A 17085-nucleotide genomic window follows, 5' to 3' on the forward strand; every position below is an offset into this window, starting at 1 on the left:
ATAGGCTATTTGATAGTATTAAAAGTATTTGTTTTTTAAGAACAATATACATTAATTCGAGAAAAAGTCGAATAACCATACCTATCATTGTTTGATTAGAAACAAACTACTAGATATAAGAACTATAGTAATTATATTCGTATTCACTTCAAATTGACGTCACGTATGACGTAACTTTGTGTAAAATTGTAATTTGGCGACCTCTCAAAATTCTACAGTTTGATATTTATGCGAAATGAAAATATCCAAAATAATTTTAGAGATTTAAAAATCAGTTAAAAAGTTGATTGCGAAACAATATGATTCAATATAGAATTATGAACTTTTTTTTTCCAGTTATCAGATCAAGCGGTGAAGGATTACAATAGGGGCAGGGCCTACTTAACAGATTTAGCAAGGCGGAAGAACGTGCCAATGTTCCGTCAGGTCGATGAAGCGATAGTAAAGGCGATAAAACTCTGTAAAAATAGATAGGGTAATCGAATATTAGGAATATTTCTTGAATGGTAAATATTTAAGTTCATCACGTTGGGGAGTAATTTACTCCGTCTGCTCTCTCTCTCTCTCTCACTCGCATGAAATCGGACTGAAAGGTACAAATTTTTTAAATATTACCGAAAGAGTCTCCTTCGATATATGGGCTTTAATAATTTTATTTATTTAAAATTTAAAACATGTTTTAAACAACTTGGACTGTGTATAGAACTTTGTTGTTTTTCTGTTAACGGTTGTTTTTGTCCCGAAACTTATTTTTGTATGTTTATCAATGAGTGGAACGGTTGTGTCCATTATGACATCTCGTACGGTTACTAAAAAACGTAGATTTTAACTGTTAATAAAAAAATATTTCGTAATAATTGAATGAGTCCGCACATTTCTGAACCTTTTTGGAGAGATGTGCTGTAATAATTGTTAACAACTACTATGTATTTCCAGTTGTGTTATTTTTGAGTTTCAATTCATGCCCATCTTTTTACCTGCTCTCAAGGAGAGGTTCTATTTTTATAGTTTGATTATTGCAATAATTGTAAATTTAAAATCGAATCGTTTCCGAATGTTGACTGTAAATTAGTTATTTATTTCATACAAGTTCAATTCACTTATATTTAAATTATTATTGAACATATATATATTTACTCTATTTATTTATACTATTTATTATTATACATCGTTTGTCAAATTGTATATTCCTGTAATGTTGTGAATATTTTCGTTCTTGTTGAGGTAATATGCAATTCAGCGTGTGAATTTATAAAATGATCCTTGAAGTTTAGTCGAGACAGGTTGAGTCTCCAATGTGTCAATTTGTTCGGTCAGTATTCTGAAACGATTGATCATTCGGCATTTTTTTGTGTGTTATTAAATTTTGGACAGCGGTCGGTTGAAACTCAAAATTTCTTGAAAAAATGTTTTTGTATGATGCTGAAGGCTTTCAAAGCCGGATTGTTCGACAGAATTAAAAAATCCCTTGGTCTGATCGATTTTTAACCTTATGTTTCGCCTACAGCTACGTTAATCATCTTCAGAGATTTCATGGTTGTAGATTGTAACTTTCCACCGTTCATCCCCTCCACTTCTGGCTGGTTCAATTCGAGTGCGATCTATCTACTAGCCAGAGGCTAAGAATAATCGCAGAGATGGGACACCAATAGTTCATAGCTCCTGTTTACAGAATTAGATCGCACTAGAACTAAAACAGCCAGAAGTGGAAGGGATGAAGCAACCATTTCACTACACCTTGTGGAAAAAATGCACACAAGTAGACAAGAAGAACCCAGTTTGCAGAAAAACTATGTGGAGCACTATTGAGAAACTTCTGAAGATGCTCACCGCTGTTGTAGAAGAAGCGCAAAGAGAAAAATCGATTAGACCATCGCTAGATAGCCCGAATTTTCTAATTCTGTTGAATTGTTATTGTGTATTGGATTCCAGGTAGGTTTGTGTATTTAGCATAATGTGATTCGAGTGTTTGGGTTTGAAATGATGAACAAGATTCAAATTTGCTGTGAGGATTAACAAAATGCCGCATTAGATTACCATTCCATTTCTTCGATGAATGAGTACTCTTGAGTAATATTTAATTAACGAAAAGCTCACTTTCAGTTTAACTATTCATTATTTTTTTCGTATTTTGGTTGAATTATCATCAAGAACTTTCGAGACTAAGCAAGATTTGTACTGCCATAAAACAGCTCTATTGATTTGTCATTATTGGTTTTTGCGCATTATATTTTTGTGCAATTGTGGCAGAAATTTTGTTGCATTGTTCTAAAATATATTTTTTCACATACACATACATAAATTGAATATTTGTTGAGAAGTCAACTTGAATTTTTTTGTATTCATGCAAATTTCAATAATGTTCATCATTTTTTTTAGCATATTCATTTGATATATGCTGTGTGGATTGCCAGATGTACTTTTTCTGAGGTAGTTAGAGTAGTTTTTGTACCACAAAGTTCCTTTTTTGTATGAGGCGTTTGAAATGGCTCCTACTTCTTGCAAACAGATCAGATTATTTTTGAAATGATGTAGTTGTTAACTGAGTGTTGGATCTTTAAAGTATTGATCTATTTGATATTACTCAAACATCACTAATGTTTGTCACATTTTGTTCTTAGTATGTAGATTTATTAATTATATGTTTATACATATTCAATAGATTAATTTATTAAAATGGTTTTGTTTTGATAGTTGTGAATTTATATTCCCCCCTTGTTTCACATTCCTATCTTTACAAATATACTTTCTGATTAATTTTTTAAATCATCTCATACATGTTTATTGTACACATAAGAAGTACATATAAATATTTCTTACAAAATACCATAAAAAAAAAAGTACAATTTAAGGAGGTGACAAAAGGTGTCATCAGTGACGTCACTTGACAGTATAAATATTAAATGACACATACAAAAACGTTTGTTTTCATCATTGACTCAACAGTTTTTTTTTTTGGGAAAATGAAAGTGATAAACTCATTATTTAATACTATTTTGATTCATTACATGCTTACTATAGCAATACTTTCAGGTTAGAATTCATTGTTTTGAATGACGAATGCCCTCAATTTTCAATAACTATGAATATGTACATTCAAAATAACAAATTTTATTGTAGATGATATAGAAATTTCCATCAAAATACTGAATTATAATGTAAATGACCCGTGCATCTACTTCAAAATGATATTATCGTAAGTTCGCTCAATCTCTCATGATTTATTCAAATTTTTTTTTACATATTCAATAATATTTTTATATCAAATTCATATATTTCGTTCTTAAATGTTTATGAAAACGCTACTTAATAAGGTAATTCCTGTAATATTGATAACTATACTACTATACTATATAAAATCTTGAGGTGAATATACCAAAATATAATTTTTTTTTTTTTTTGAAAAAGATTCCTCGATATTTTCGAATAGCATAATTGTAAATCCAAAACCAATATATATTAAAGCATCGCCCCATCAAACTTCAATTTAATTAACTTGACTAATAAAACCATGATCCAATATAACTTTTATTCTTTAGCGAATTTATTAAGGGGATAATGTTCTTTATATTTCTCTACATGCAATTTCATTTCATTCATTTGTTTTTGTAAATGTTTAGGCATGGTAGCATACACTCCACCGAACATTTCAGTCCACTTTGGCTTCAATTTCGCTTCAGCGGCGTAGAAAGCCTTAAGAACATCTTTCTTTGCTTGTTCTAACGTTTGCTGTTCTTTTTCTTCATTCCATAAATTTCTTTCTTTCATGTGCGTTTGAAGTTTATAAATAGGACTTTCACTCGACCAGGATTTGATTTCTTCAGCAGATCTATAAGCAGTGCTATCATCTGACGTAGAATGATGGCCAACCCTACAAAACGAAATTGACGAATTATGATTACTCCATTTAAATACAAGTGAAAATTTTACAGTGTGCCTTACCTATAGGTCATTGCTTCGATTATCACAGGTTTGTTCTCTTTGAGACAGTACGATTTGGCAAATTTTGTAGCGTTGTAAACGGCAAATACGTCATTACCGTCAACCCTTATAGAGTTTATGCCATAAGAAGGACCACGAGCAGCTATACCATCTCCTCTATATTGCTCGTCTGTTGGCGTAGATATAGCAAAACCGTTGTTTCTGCAGAAGAATATTACTGGACAGTCTAAGGTTGCTGCGAAGTTGAACCCTGCATGGGCATCTCCTTCAGAAGCTGCACCATCTCCGAAATAACACATAACGACCCTTGAACAATGCGGACGATCCTTTTAAATGATGATTTTTCTCTCATAAAATGTATTTTTATATTTATATTTTGCCTTTACAAGACTTCGAAATGTGATAGCATATCCAAACGGAAAGTTCGTTGGAAAAAAACGCCTATGATACTCTAAGATGTTCTTTTCGCGACGCACTCTGTAAGTTTGAAAATTAGGACATTCTAAATGAAAGTTGATCGCGAAAAAACGCCTAAGACATTCATGATGAATCATAGAATAATTATTCATTTCCATGACTAACTATGCTCTGTGATAACTCGGAATGTTAAGGCGTTTTATTGCGATGAACTCTGCAAGACTCAGATTGAATTGGATTCATACGGAAATTCTTCGCACAAAAACACCTTAATATTCTAGTTACCACAGAGTATATTTAATCATAGAATATGAACAAATAGGCGTTTTTTGCGACGAACTTAATTGTTTGATGTTACATCACGATTGTGTAGTCTTTCTAGCATTGCACTCTATTCATTCATCCTGGAATATCTTGACAAAAGCTCTCACCTGTTTGTTCCTTTGAGTGCATATGCAGCCCCTGCCGCTTGAGGCATTTGAGTAGTCAAAGGACTTGAAATTGTCACAAAATTAAGTTGCTTGCTTCCGTAATGGACAGGCATTTGTTTCCCCAAACCAACATCATCGGAATTACCATAACATTGATCGGATATATTTTGAAGACTGAAACCTCTCCAAACGAGAACACCTACTTCCCTGTATTGGCCATAAATAACATCCGAAATATTGAGGGCTGCTGCACTACCTAAAATATTCACAAAGCATTTAACCTGAGCGCTGAGAATGCAATAAATATTTGTCGAATCACAGTTTACACCACCTTGGTGTTAAGTTCAAGTTGAAATATGTAGTAGGAAAGTTTAATATATTTATCGTGATCGGTAAGAAAAATTTTTAGTTTTACTTCATAAAATGAATGGTACTTTTCTAAAATATTAGGTGAGAGGAAAGGAAACTAAGTATCTGAGATACTTATTTCAGTTTCGTCCAAAAAATCAACATTCGATAATTCAAAGTGAGTCCAGGAGTGGATAGTTGGTGGCTGATGAAGAAGAAGAATTCAAAGTAAGCACCCAAATTAGATATTAATAACTAATATTAATATTAGATATTATTGAGAAATTTTTTCTGACAGCTCTAATAGACTATTGTGTCTGAATGTATGTATAATTTATATCAATGTTTTCATTTTCCATCCTAACCCTCCTATACCTCTTTAGACATCTCAAAAGCTTAGAGCTTTAACAATTTAAAAGAACCCGTTGTGCTTTGTGTAGGATCTGTTATTGTGTCCCATCGCTACTGCAGACATATCAACGTTAATTTTTACCCAACAGCCAATCGTTGGACGGTCTGATACCCAGAAAATTTCTTTCCCTTCCCGGGGCTCGAACTCCAGACCTTCGACTCATGAGCATGAAGTCCTTAACATCAACTGTAATTCATAGGAATATTTCACTCACCAATCTGGGTAGCTTCCTCTCCACTGTTGGTCATATAGAACGATATTCTTCCTTGTCTTTGAGACTCGTACAAAATCTTATCCATAACTGATACATACAGCATCTTCTCGTACATCCTCACAATAATATCATCGGGCAAATTTGGATTTTCTGACTCTTCGATGATACGACCTTGTTCATCCATCACCCTGTATACGGGTATAGGATCGTAGCTGTCCTTGCCGGTGAAAGTCAGTTGTTCGGTCCATGTTGTCTTAGCACCTGGAAAGAGAGGTGGCGCTGTTGTTTCACTTGGAAGTTGAGATACCTGAAAAACCAACCATCAAATGAAAACTAAAAACAGTAGTAATGACAAAAATACTAAAACAGTACCAAGAATTGGTCATTTGCAAAGCCCTTTTAGTGTGATCGAAATTATTTTTGTTGTTAAGTTGACATAAGTGCCTCCTCTATACTCACGCGTAGTTAAGTCACATGTGATAATCAGTTTGTTCACAGTAGTTATTTTGTCAGATCGTTTAAAGTATGTTTTTGGATTTTCATTATGGATCAGGTTTGTGGACAAAAATGAATCTCTCATCGAAACTGTAACAAATTTTATCAGACAACCACCGTATTCGCCTGATATGCCTCCCGGTGACGTTTTTCTCAGACTACCAGTTTAATCAATAGAAAACATAAAGGAGAATTTCGCGTCGAGAATTCTATATCAAAATCAATACTGTCTACTTCTTTTCGAGTGATTATTCATTCTAAAGGAAGTTTCAAAAAATAAAATAATTTCATGCTTTACTCGTTTAGCTTCTCCAATGTTGATTTTATTGAACGATCGCCAAAAAATGTGTTTTCGAATTTGATATGTGAGTTAGAAAAATGTTAAAACATCTAGAAAATTTAATATAAGTAATGCTTATTAATATGATGCTTGTAATGGTGATAAAAACTGCTAATATATGATGAGTTTGGACATTATTTCTCCACCAGCATTGGACGATTCCATTATCTGGATGGGAGATCGATTGTTGACAAATAAAGTATCTATCTCAAGGAGTAACTCCGACCTTGAAAAACTCAGGAATGATTTTTAGTGTAAATATATGAAGGGGAACTAGTTTGTAAATAAAACTAAATCTATTCTGATAAGAAGTCAGAAATTAATGATCTTCAGAAAAATAAATTATAAATCTCTGACACCAATCGATCAACGCTCAATGAGTACTTTCACTACTTTTACTTTTCATTTAAAAGTTCCATTCCAAGATGACTTAAGTCACTTTAATACTTCTTAGCCCATTGAAATTTTAGGTTAGATAGTAAGCATTGAAGTCACTTACCTGATTGCTAAATTTCCTTCTGATGCTTCCGCTAAAAACTAGTTTGAAACATCGATACCGGTATGTGGCCATACTTGATTGTAACTAGGCGAAAACGTACTCTTTAGAGACACACTTACCAGATGACGATTGCTTGTCTTATCTTCATTACACAATATACGATTGTTATTGTTGAACATCTATCTTTACAACGTTCGTACATATACCATGTTCAACGAATATAATTTGAATATAAAATATCATTATTTCGAATTCGAATAACTATAAATAAATTAAAAGGTACTACAGAGCCGGATTTAGGTGTATTTCTATACATTGATATGCTGCATTTGTTGATTCATTCTAGCGAAGGTATTGGAAGCATTACCACTTTTGGGATAAAATTTTTATCTCGAAGAATAGAGGGTGGGCCACCCCCGATGATAACCTAGACTTTCACGGGGAACGAAATAGGCCCATATCGATCATATCAGTTTTTGGTAAAGTTTTTCAAAATCTCCTTAAGTTTTTGGAAAAGTTCAAATTGATATCTGATAGACAATTCGGTTTCAAGAAGGGTCTTTCAACTGAGGATGCAATGTTAAAACTATTTAATAATGTTAATGAAGCGATTGATCAGAGTTTACCATCTCTCTGTGTATTTTTGTTGATTTGCAAAACGCTTTCGACACTGTTTCTGACTGCAAGCTGTTGGAAACCCTAGAGAATATTAGTATTAGAGGTAAAGCTTATTTATTATTAGAGAATTATTTGAGGGGTAGGGATCAGATTGTAGAAATAGAGGGGTGTCGAGGCGCAAAAAAAACGTGCAATGTGGTGTTCCTCAGGGTACTGTCTTGGGGCCACTTTTGTAGTTATGTTAGCAATTTGCCAAATGTTTTTTTTTTCATCGATCATTGCATATAATACAGTGCTCTGCACGTCTTTTGGTTTTTAGTCTATTTTTCATTGCCATCCACAAGGAATTTCCTTTCCATGGGATAATCTAGTGCCTATACAGGGTGTTCCTAAATTGAACGTACAAACGAAAAGGGGAGATTCCATAAGTGAGTTTAAGAAAAAAAGTCCCATAAACATGGGTTCGCAAACGTTTCGTTTTCGAGATACAGAGTGTTGAAGTTTGAATTTTTTTCAAGTTTTTTTCTCATAGTATCTACACTTCATAAGATATCTAACTGAAATTTGGCATAGATATTACATTTGAGAGCCTGCTTCTCAAGGACTTCAATTATCAATTTTCATAATGAACACGTATGGGCTGAGGAGAATCCGCATGGATATGTAGAAACCCATTTTCAAGAGCAATTTTCACTAAATGTGTGGGGTGGTAATATTGGTGATGATTTGATTTTTCCTTTCTTCTTGTCAGGTCGACTAACAGGTCAATCATACAGACATTTTTTAGAAAACGATTTTCCCTTGTTATTGGAAGATATACCTCTTATGCTACGACGAGAAATGTGGTTCATGCATGAAGGTGCTCCTGCTCATTTTTCAGTTTTGGCAAGGGAGTATTCGGACGAAAATGATGAAAACAGGTGGATTGGACGGGGGGGTCCTCAGTCATGGCCCGCCAGATCCCCAGACTTAAATAGTTTAGATTTCTTTTTATGGGGCCACCTGAAATCTCTAGTATACTCGACACCCGTGAACACCGTAGAAGAACTGAGAAATCGTATAATAGGCGCATTTGATACAGTTAGGAATACTCCGGGAGTGTTTGAAAGAGTTCGATCGTCTATGAGACGAAGAACAGAAGCTTGTATAAGAGTTGGGGGAGGACATTTTCAACATTTGCTGTAGTTCAGTCCTTTGCGGTTACTCAGTTTTCTTGTTATGATTTTTTTTTTTAGTTTTACGTTTCTTGTTGTAATACATTTTTTGTGTTGATTATACGAGTTTATCGAATCTTTATGAATCATCGCTACAGATCAGGAAAATTTACATAAAAACTGACACTGAATTCATTCACCACAGCTTACAAAGTGGCCTTACCATCATAATTTGGATTTTAACGAGGATTTCGAGAGAATCGTTCAAAATTTTTTTTCACGAAATCGTTGGTAGATACGACAAAACTACAAGAAACCGAAAAGTTTAGTATAAGAACAAAGCTTCTTTTTACATTTTTTCAAATTAACAGTTGCTCACCAAAAAAAAGTTCTGCAGAAGAACAGGTGGCAGTGTTCCAGAAAAAATATCACCCTGTAGATCTTCTATCGAAATTGCCATATCACGTGATGAGAACTCTCAAATGTAATATCTATGCCAAATTTCAGTTGAATATCTTGTGAAGTGTAGATACTATGAGAAAAAAACTTGAAAAAAATTCAAACTTCAACACTCTGTATCTCGAAAACGAAACGTTTGCGACCCCGTGTTTATGGGACTTTTTTTTCTTAAACTCACTTAAGGAATCTCCCCTTTTCGTTTGTACGTTCAATTTAGGAACACCCTGTATAGAATAAGTTATTGATTGTTTACATGATCGTTAGGTTCAGTTCATATGTAGTATTATATGTTTGGATGAATATATGAATAATTTAAAATTGCTTGAATAATATTTATCGCTTCAGTAAAATGATTGCATATATTTGGACAAAATCGGATCTTTGCATTTTTTTCAGTGTATATTTAGCACAAATTTATAGGCTGTCAAGTTTTCAATATTTGTGAAATTGTATTTACCATTTTTTCCTACAGTTTATTGTATTTGTTGAGATATTTGAATTTGAGACTAATTGTATTTATTTATTAATTTTTCAACAATAAACTGATTATTATTATTATTATTTCAAATAGTATACCCTGTATATTATTACTCTTTTCAGTTTGCCTTAGCCTCTTGATTATTTACTTCTTTGTTCCTTTCTCTAGTTTTGGCAAATTGAATAAAAGAAGCAACCGCCACACCGATTGACAGATAATTTAATTATTATGTATTCCATTGGTTGGTTCGCGTTATTGGGTGATGATTTTTCACAGGAAATGGGGACAATGATTTGCTCGAACAGAGAAAAGTTGCGCTTTATTTTTAGACTATTTGGAGGCCATTGAATATTTTAATTTTCTGATGCTCACAGATTATCACAGGTAGGCACTTGGATGATTAACCGTGTGAAACTGGAGCTTTTGATGACTTTCATAGTTCAATAAGTAATTTATATATTATGTTAAATATTTTTGAAGAAGGAAAAAAAACGATTCCATTTGTTATAGTAATTTTTATTGTTTACATTTGAGAAAACACAGCTTTGTAAAATAACTTCGAAACTAATTGCATTAAAGAACAAATGATTACAACAATGAATTAACTGATAGAATGTTTGATGTTTATAGCACCAATAAACAAGAAGTTATGGAAACTTCTCATTTTATTTTTTTCTTCATGAGTCGAAGACTGAAAAAATGGCCACTCGTACTTGATTCACCAAAGGGTGAATTAAGTACGTAATAATTACACATAAAGATGTGGTATTTATTGTTTTTTTTTATTTAAAAGAACATAAATATGAATAAACATTTATATAAATGAACAAATGTGATAACCATCCTTAATCCAAAGTGAAGCCACAATATTTATAGCTTAATTTTTCCAGGAATAAATATTAAATATTTCAAACTTTACTCTATTGACTTTTTTACCACTAAAATCAAACCTGACATAAATAATCTATATTTTAATAAAAATAATGTGAACAAAGTTAAACATTCAAATAGTATAATAATCATCAAAAACTGTAACCATATTTTACTGATCCCAGACAATGGTTGCAATCGTTATGTGAGAAGGGCAGTTCTCAAAGTTCTTGAAGTTTTAAGCAATGTTTGTACAATCCTATGATTTTGTTGCTTATAAAAGTGACACCTGTTTCACTAATATACAAGGCATTATCATAAATAATTGTATTAACCGAAATATGTTAGCATATAATGTGTCAAAGTAACAGACAGGATCTATATGCTTTTTGAGGTTTACTTTACTAGCTGAAGCAAACTCACATAAGTGACATTTTTCTTGTTTTTTTTTTATTCAAATGGAATGAATCTATATGCTTTTTGAGTTGAGATTTCTGGTTGGCTGCATATTCACATAAGTGGCATTTATGATCTTTTTTATTCAAATGAACAGAATCTATATGCTTTTTGAGTTGACATTTATAGTTGGCTGCATATTCACATAAGTGGCATTTATGATCTTTTTTATTCAAATGGACAGCATTTATATGAACTTTAAGGTGTTCATTTCTAGCTGAAGTAAACTCACAAAATGGACATTGAAATTCTTTTTTATTCAAATGGACAGAATCTATATGCGTTTTAATTTTATATTTCTGGGTGGATGCATATTCACATAAGTGACATTTATGTTCTTTTTTATTCAAATGGAAAGAATCTATATGCTTTTTGAGATGATATTTAGTGTTGGATGCATATTCACATAAGTGGCATTCATGATCTTTTTTATTAAAATGGACAGAATTTATATGAAATTTAAGCTTTTCATTTCTAGCTGAAGTAAACTCACATAAGGGACATTGAAATTCTTTTTTTTTCAAATGGACAGAATCTATATGCTTTTTGAGTTGAGATTTCTGGTTGGCTGCATATTCACATAAGTGGCATTTATGATCTTTTTTATTCAAATGGACAGAATCTATATGCTTTTTGAGTTGACATTTATAGTTGGCTGCATATTCACATAAGTGGCATTTATGATCTTTTTTATTCAAATGGACAGCATTTATATGCTTTTTGAGTTGATATTTATAGTTGGCTGCATATTCACATAAGTGGCATTTATGATTTTTGTTATTCAAATGGACAGAATTTATATGAACTTTAAGCCTTTCATTTCTAGCTGAAGTAAACTCACATAATGGACATTGAAATTCTTTTTTTTTCAAATGGACAGAATCTATATGTTTTTTGAGTTGAGATTTATGGTTGGTTGCAAATTCACATAAGTGACATTTATGTTCTTTTTTATTCAAATGGACAGAATCTATATGCCTTTTGAGTTGATATTTATCGTTGGCTGCATATTCACATAAGTGGCATTTATGAGCCTTGTTATTCAAATGGACAGAATTTATATGAACTTTAAGGTTTTCATTTCTAGCTGAAGTAAACTCACATAATGGACATTGAAATTCTTTTTTTTTCAAATGGACAGAATCTATATGCTTTTCGAGTATAGATTCCTTTTTGGCTGCATATTCACATAAGTGGCATTTATGATCTTTGTTATTCAAATGGACAGTATTTTCATCAATATACTGATCAACGATATCTATGCTTTCTGTCTTTATATCTTCGATATTCTCTCCATTAGTTGTACACTGAACACTAGAACGTAGAAGGAATCGAATAATGTCTAAAAATTCTCCTTGAAACTGAAGAAAAGCAATGAATACTTACTAAAAGTCAAATGATGATTTTTCCTCCTCGTAATCCTTGATCTCATCTTCTCCCGTTGCAATCTTTTCTGTTTCCTGATTATTCTCATCTTTTCCATATGAATCTTTGAACATTTTTGAGTCTGTTTCCATCCTTTACAGAAAAATTTCCTAAATTTCATAGACCTCTGAAAATAAATATGTTATTGTTAAGATGTAGTCTGTTAGTCAATATATCACAAACAAAATCTACTTATGAATGTCTGAAGATAAAACAGAAAATTTCTATTCAATTCTTCAACATCACGAGCATGATTGAAAATATTTCTTTTATTTTGATTACAAGAATAATTTAAGTGAAACACTGCTTACCAATTAGTCATAATTTTATCTCTACCTTTAGATTAGTAGACAACACTTCGTTAATCATTCATAAATTGAGGTTAAGGCACAGAATAGAGAGGTATTAATACCATAGACTAGGTAATCTGTGTTAATTGTTAATTCCTCTGTATTCTGTGGTTAAGGTCAACTGACAAGGACGCACTGAAAAACTGAGAAACCATAGAAGGAGCTTTTGTCTTTTTAGAGATAACGATATAATTTAAAACCGGTTATTAGGGGCGAGTTCGGAAAGTCAGTTCTGTCAAAAGCGCAATAAGTGTTGTTAGAGTGTACCATGTGCAACTTTTTTGAAACGTGCCTACACCATAGGCGAATCAAGATAAGCGCTACGCCACCTGGTGACAATCAGAGTAACTATAAATGTTGTTATGGTTTGCTATGGTTCTTACCTGAGAGGTAGTCAGTCCTTTTCATTCCTCTGAGGTTCTTGCATTCTGCTGTGTTTTTGTGTGATATTCTACAAATATTTATATTTTTCTTTAATTATTTTAATAGTTATGAGTCGTTCGAATCGCTACTGTTCAGTTCCTCAGTGTTCTTCCTGGGAAAAAAGTACAAATATCAAGTTCCATGCTTTCCCTCAAACTGGTAATAAATATAGTGTTTGGGTGGAAGGAAAATTGGGGAGTAAAGTGCTGATGGATCGACAAAAAGCTTGGCAACTGAAACTAAAAATCGATAAACCAGTGACAAGAAATATGAAAGTATGTTCCCTGCATTTTATCGATGATGATTATTTTGATCGAGGTGAGCACTGACAGGGTGCAACTTTTTTTAAACGTGCCTACACCATAGACCTATAATAATAATATAAAAATTTTATTATTGGTCTATGGCCTACACCAAATATCGATCAGTCCATCTAGCGGCTGCTAGATGAACTTGATTAAAGAGGACAATGTGTTCATCTATAATGTATATAATATATGTTATTATAGGTGTATAATAAGGTATTATAGGTATATAATATATGTTATTATAGGTCTATGACTCTTATAGAGGACAATTAGACCATATTGTGGTCAAGGGAAGAAAAGGAACTGTTACGTGGATTCCCTGCTGCATTCGATGCACAGATTACAGCATTACAAAAGCATAAGAAAATAATATCACGGCATGCAGACAATTAGTCTTCTCATAATAATTCACAGACATAAAAACCATTATTTCCTTGAAACAGCGTTCGTAAACACAACGTAAATCTATAATTAAGCATAAAATGCAGCGCTCTTTCTCCAGCATTTTGCTGGTTCAGCAGCTGTCCTGCGCATTCAACAGCGCCGACTTTCCGAACTCGCCCTAGTATTTTTTGTCAGTAATGGTGGGTTTTCCTAAGAACTACGAACTAAGAATTAGACCTAAGAATTCAGTGGCGTTTATGCTCTCTTTTGTTAGTTCTTAGTTAAGGCATGCGCACGTGGTCGAACTACTTTCTTTTTGTTCTATACTTTGATGTTTGACATTGCTATTGATTGTGAAAAATTAAATTGAATTTTTTCAGATACATCTAATACTTTTCATAGATAAACACGAATAACGGGACATAAAAAGACAGAAACTGGCACTTGTTAATATTGAAATTCTATGCGGCGCACGCGCACTTCTATATTTTACCTGAGCCCTTGGTTCTTAGTTGAAACTTGGCCTGCTAGCAGCGTTGCCAACCGTACGGTAATTACCGTATATGTACGGTAAATTGATGCCAAATACGGTATACGGTCCGAATGGGCTACCGTACGCCGAAATACGGTAATTTCAATTGCGATTTTTCTAATGCATCTCAATGTATTCTATTCAAGACAAACCCTTAAAAATGTAATTCATTAACTAGTGCCATCTCGTAGCGAGACCCAGAACTAGAAAAATGCTCGGCAAGCTTATCTGTAACGTATATTTTGTAAAGTTATATTACCTTTTCCTCAATTATATTTTACCGAAAATATCAAATTTGAATCAAAATTTTCAGTCAGATAAGGTAGTACTGCCGTATTTGCATAAAATGATGGAGGAAGCTTATAGAAATTTTCTATTATGCTACATGGAAAGACAATACGTAACAAAAACTGCAATATCTGAAATAGATCCGTCTAACAAAACTTGGTTTTTACCAAAGAAAAATGTTGATAAAGAAAAAAAAATAGACATCAACGAGGACATTGACATATTCTGGGGAAAACTCCAAAAATATACAAATGAAATGGGTGTATTTGAATTCCAGAATTTGTCACAGTTCGTACTGAATATATTATCCCTTCCGCACTCAAATGCTGAATGCGAAAGAGTCTTCAGTAAAATAAACTTGGTTAAAACAAAATCAAGAAATAAGTTAATAACTAATACAATCAATGGTTGTTTATTAACGTCTCAGTGTGTGAAAAAAGATGGTAACTGCGTAGATTTTACACCTACTCAGAATATGTATGCAAGAATGAACAAAATGGATATGTATTCTTCCAGTTCTAGTATCGAAGTTGATGAAGATGAATTTGTCATAGACGGTTGAAATATAAATTTTTTTTATAGAATAAATATACCTGATCATCACACATATATATATATATATATATATATATATATATATATATATATACTTCGAAAATGTGATTACGAGATCCCTGTAAAATTTCAACGCTACGAGGTCCATGTCTTATAAACCAACAATCCGAGATCCTTTCCTATATACCCTATATACATTGTATACCGCGTGGCAATGAGATCCGTTCAACGTTGCCACTAAGACGGATCTCGTTAGATGCGAGATAAGTATCAAAATCTTTGTATATCGATAAGGGTCAAAATCGCATATTCGTCGGATCTCGCAAGATGCAGAACATGTCGTGTACTTGGAATATGTATTTATGCCAACGCCAGAGTCAATCATTGTAGCAGGTGTTCCTATTTCATCATTTTTAGGGCTGAACTCTGTCATAATCTCACCGATTTTTGAGTGGTCGAAATTTAAGTTTCGACTCCCTGTTGATGAATTCGTCTTCAAATGTAAATCTGTTTGCGTGTTTGTATACACGAAACATTCGAGATGAAGGACAGTGTACTTGGGTGGTTTCGTATCGCGAAGTTCGTTAACTGGTAAAATCTGACCAAGATTTTAGTGAATATGTCTTTTAGAAATGTTGAGTTTCTATATATTTCAAAACTATGAGTTTGACTTGAATGAAATTACGCACTCCCTTGAAATACGACAATTTGAAGCCTTCCGTGAAATTTCATGTTGCTCAGTGAACCAGAACCATAGAGCAATTGAAAAGGATATCGAAAGGCGACTATCAAATATCTCTGATACCACAGAACCGATAGGATCGAGTTTTCAGAGGCTTTAACTAAAACACAGCCCGGAACTGTGCGAAATATAAAGCTGATCATATCATCAGTATAATCAAATATAGACCAAGGATAATTCAAGAAAAATATGGAAGATGCCATAATGAGAATTTCGGTAATTGATCTTTCGAACGGGTTGCATTTTTACGCATATATATGAAATAAGCATTTCAAACTTGTTGCAAAATTTCGAGTGCCTTGCTAGAATAAGGTTTGAAGTAGTCATACTCATTTCAATTAATTTGAAGAATAATTGATAAAAGTAGTTTTTCCTCCACGATTTCTTGCCAACACTTATATGTAGGGTTTTCCAATAACTGAATTGTAGTTTGATTAATTCAATAATTTTGGTTTGAATCGAATTTCAGTATTGAATTTAGGTGAAAATTCAACATTTTGAGTTTCAAGGAACATTATAGATCGAATAGTTCCTCTCACTTATCAATCAGATTTAAAAATGTTATTATCAGAAGTGGAAGTGACGCTTTTTATTAGGCCGTATATTGAACATAACTAAAAACATATATTTCAGTAACAAAACATTCATTTTATGGAAATTAAACAGATAATAATCTACAACAGTATGAGTTTTTAATGAATAATGAATACATTATTCCTAGTAAAAACACTGTCCATTTCGTTATAAATGTTATTTGCCTCAAAATTTTGGTCACCGAATCAATTTAATCATTCTGAAAGGTTTTCGATATAATTTGCAAAATACAGACGGAACGGAAATATATTCTAATAACGTCTGACGTCATGGCGACTTCAACAAGCTTCTCCAAATTTCCTCGAATGTCAGTATTAACACTTTCATTGATTCCCCTAAATGCTCTTGTGT

The 17085-nt window shown here is 32.7% G+C and overlaps 3 protein-coding genes across 8 annotated transcripts in view; 2 read left to right on the plus strand and 1 right to left on the minus strand.

Annotated features, from left to right (window-relative positions):
- The window catches only part of LOC123676517, a 62031-nt gene extending 59338 nt beyond the window's left edge, over positions 1–2693 (plus strand). For all 4 annotated transcript variants that reach the window (XM_045612437.1, XM_045612435.1, XM_045612438.1 and 1 more), the window contains exon 10: positions 337–2693. In XM_045612437.1, the coding sequence (XP_045468393.1) occupies positions 337–474 (138 nt within the window). In that variant the 3' untranslated portion in view covers positions 475–2693. The remainder of the gene's footprint in view (positions 1–336) is intronic.
- Positions 2694–3515: 822 nt separating this feature from the next.
- LOC123676518 (2-oxoisovalerate dehydrogenase subunit alpha, mitochondrial) lies at positions 3516–7324 on the minus strand. Of its 2 annotated transcripts, none has more exons than XM_045612440.1 (5): positions 7218–7324; positions 5765–6071; positions 4791–5046; positions 3943–4248; positions 3516–3871 (listed from the first exon to the last, which is right to left on the minus strand). In XM_045612440.1, the coding sequence occupies exons 1-5, from the start codon at positions 7275–7277 to the stop codon at positions 3529–3531; spliced, it is 1272 nt and encodes a 423-aa protein (XP_045468396.1). In that variant the 5' UTR covers positions 7278–7324; the 3' UTR covers positions 3516–3528. The 2 variants fall into 2 exon arrangements, with proteins under 2 accessions (XP_045468396.1, XP_045468395.1); XM_045612439.1 differs by having other exon boundaries at positions 7099–7313.
- Positions 7325–14568: 7244 nt separating this feature from the next.
- Positions 14569–15418, plus strand: LOC123676520. Of its 2 annotated transcripts, none has more exons than XR_006746959.1 (2): positions 14569–15320; positions 15366–15418. XR_006746959.1 is itself a non-coding variant. In XM_045612446.1 (2 exons), exons 1-2 carry the CDS (start codon positions 14767–14769, stop codon positions 15403–15405), a joined length of 600 nt encoding a protein of 199 aa, XP_045468402.1. In that variant the 5' UTR covers positions 14569–14766; the 3' UTR covers positions 15406–15418. The 2 variants fall into 2 exon arrangements, 1 of the variants encoding a protein (XP_045468402.1); XM_045612446.1 differs by having other exon boundaries at positions 15360–15418.
- The last annotated feature ends 1667 nt before the right edge of the window (positions 15419–17085 follow it).

This window comes from Harmonia axyridis, chromosome 3 (assembly GCF_914767665.1).
Source record: "Harmonia axyridis chromosome 3, icHarAxyr1.1, whole genome shotgun sequence".
Classification (NCBI taxonomy): domain Eukaryota; kingdom Metazoa; phylum Arthropoda; class Insecta; order Coleoptera; family Coccinellidae; genus Harmonia; species Harmonia axyridis.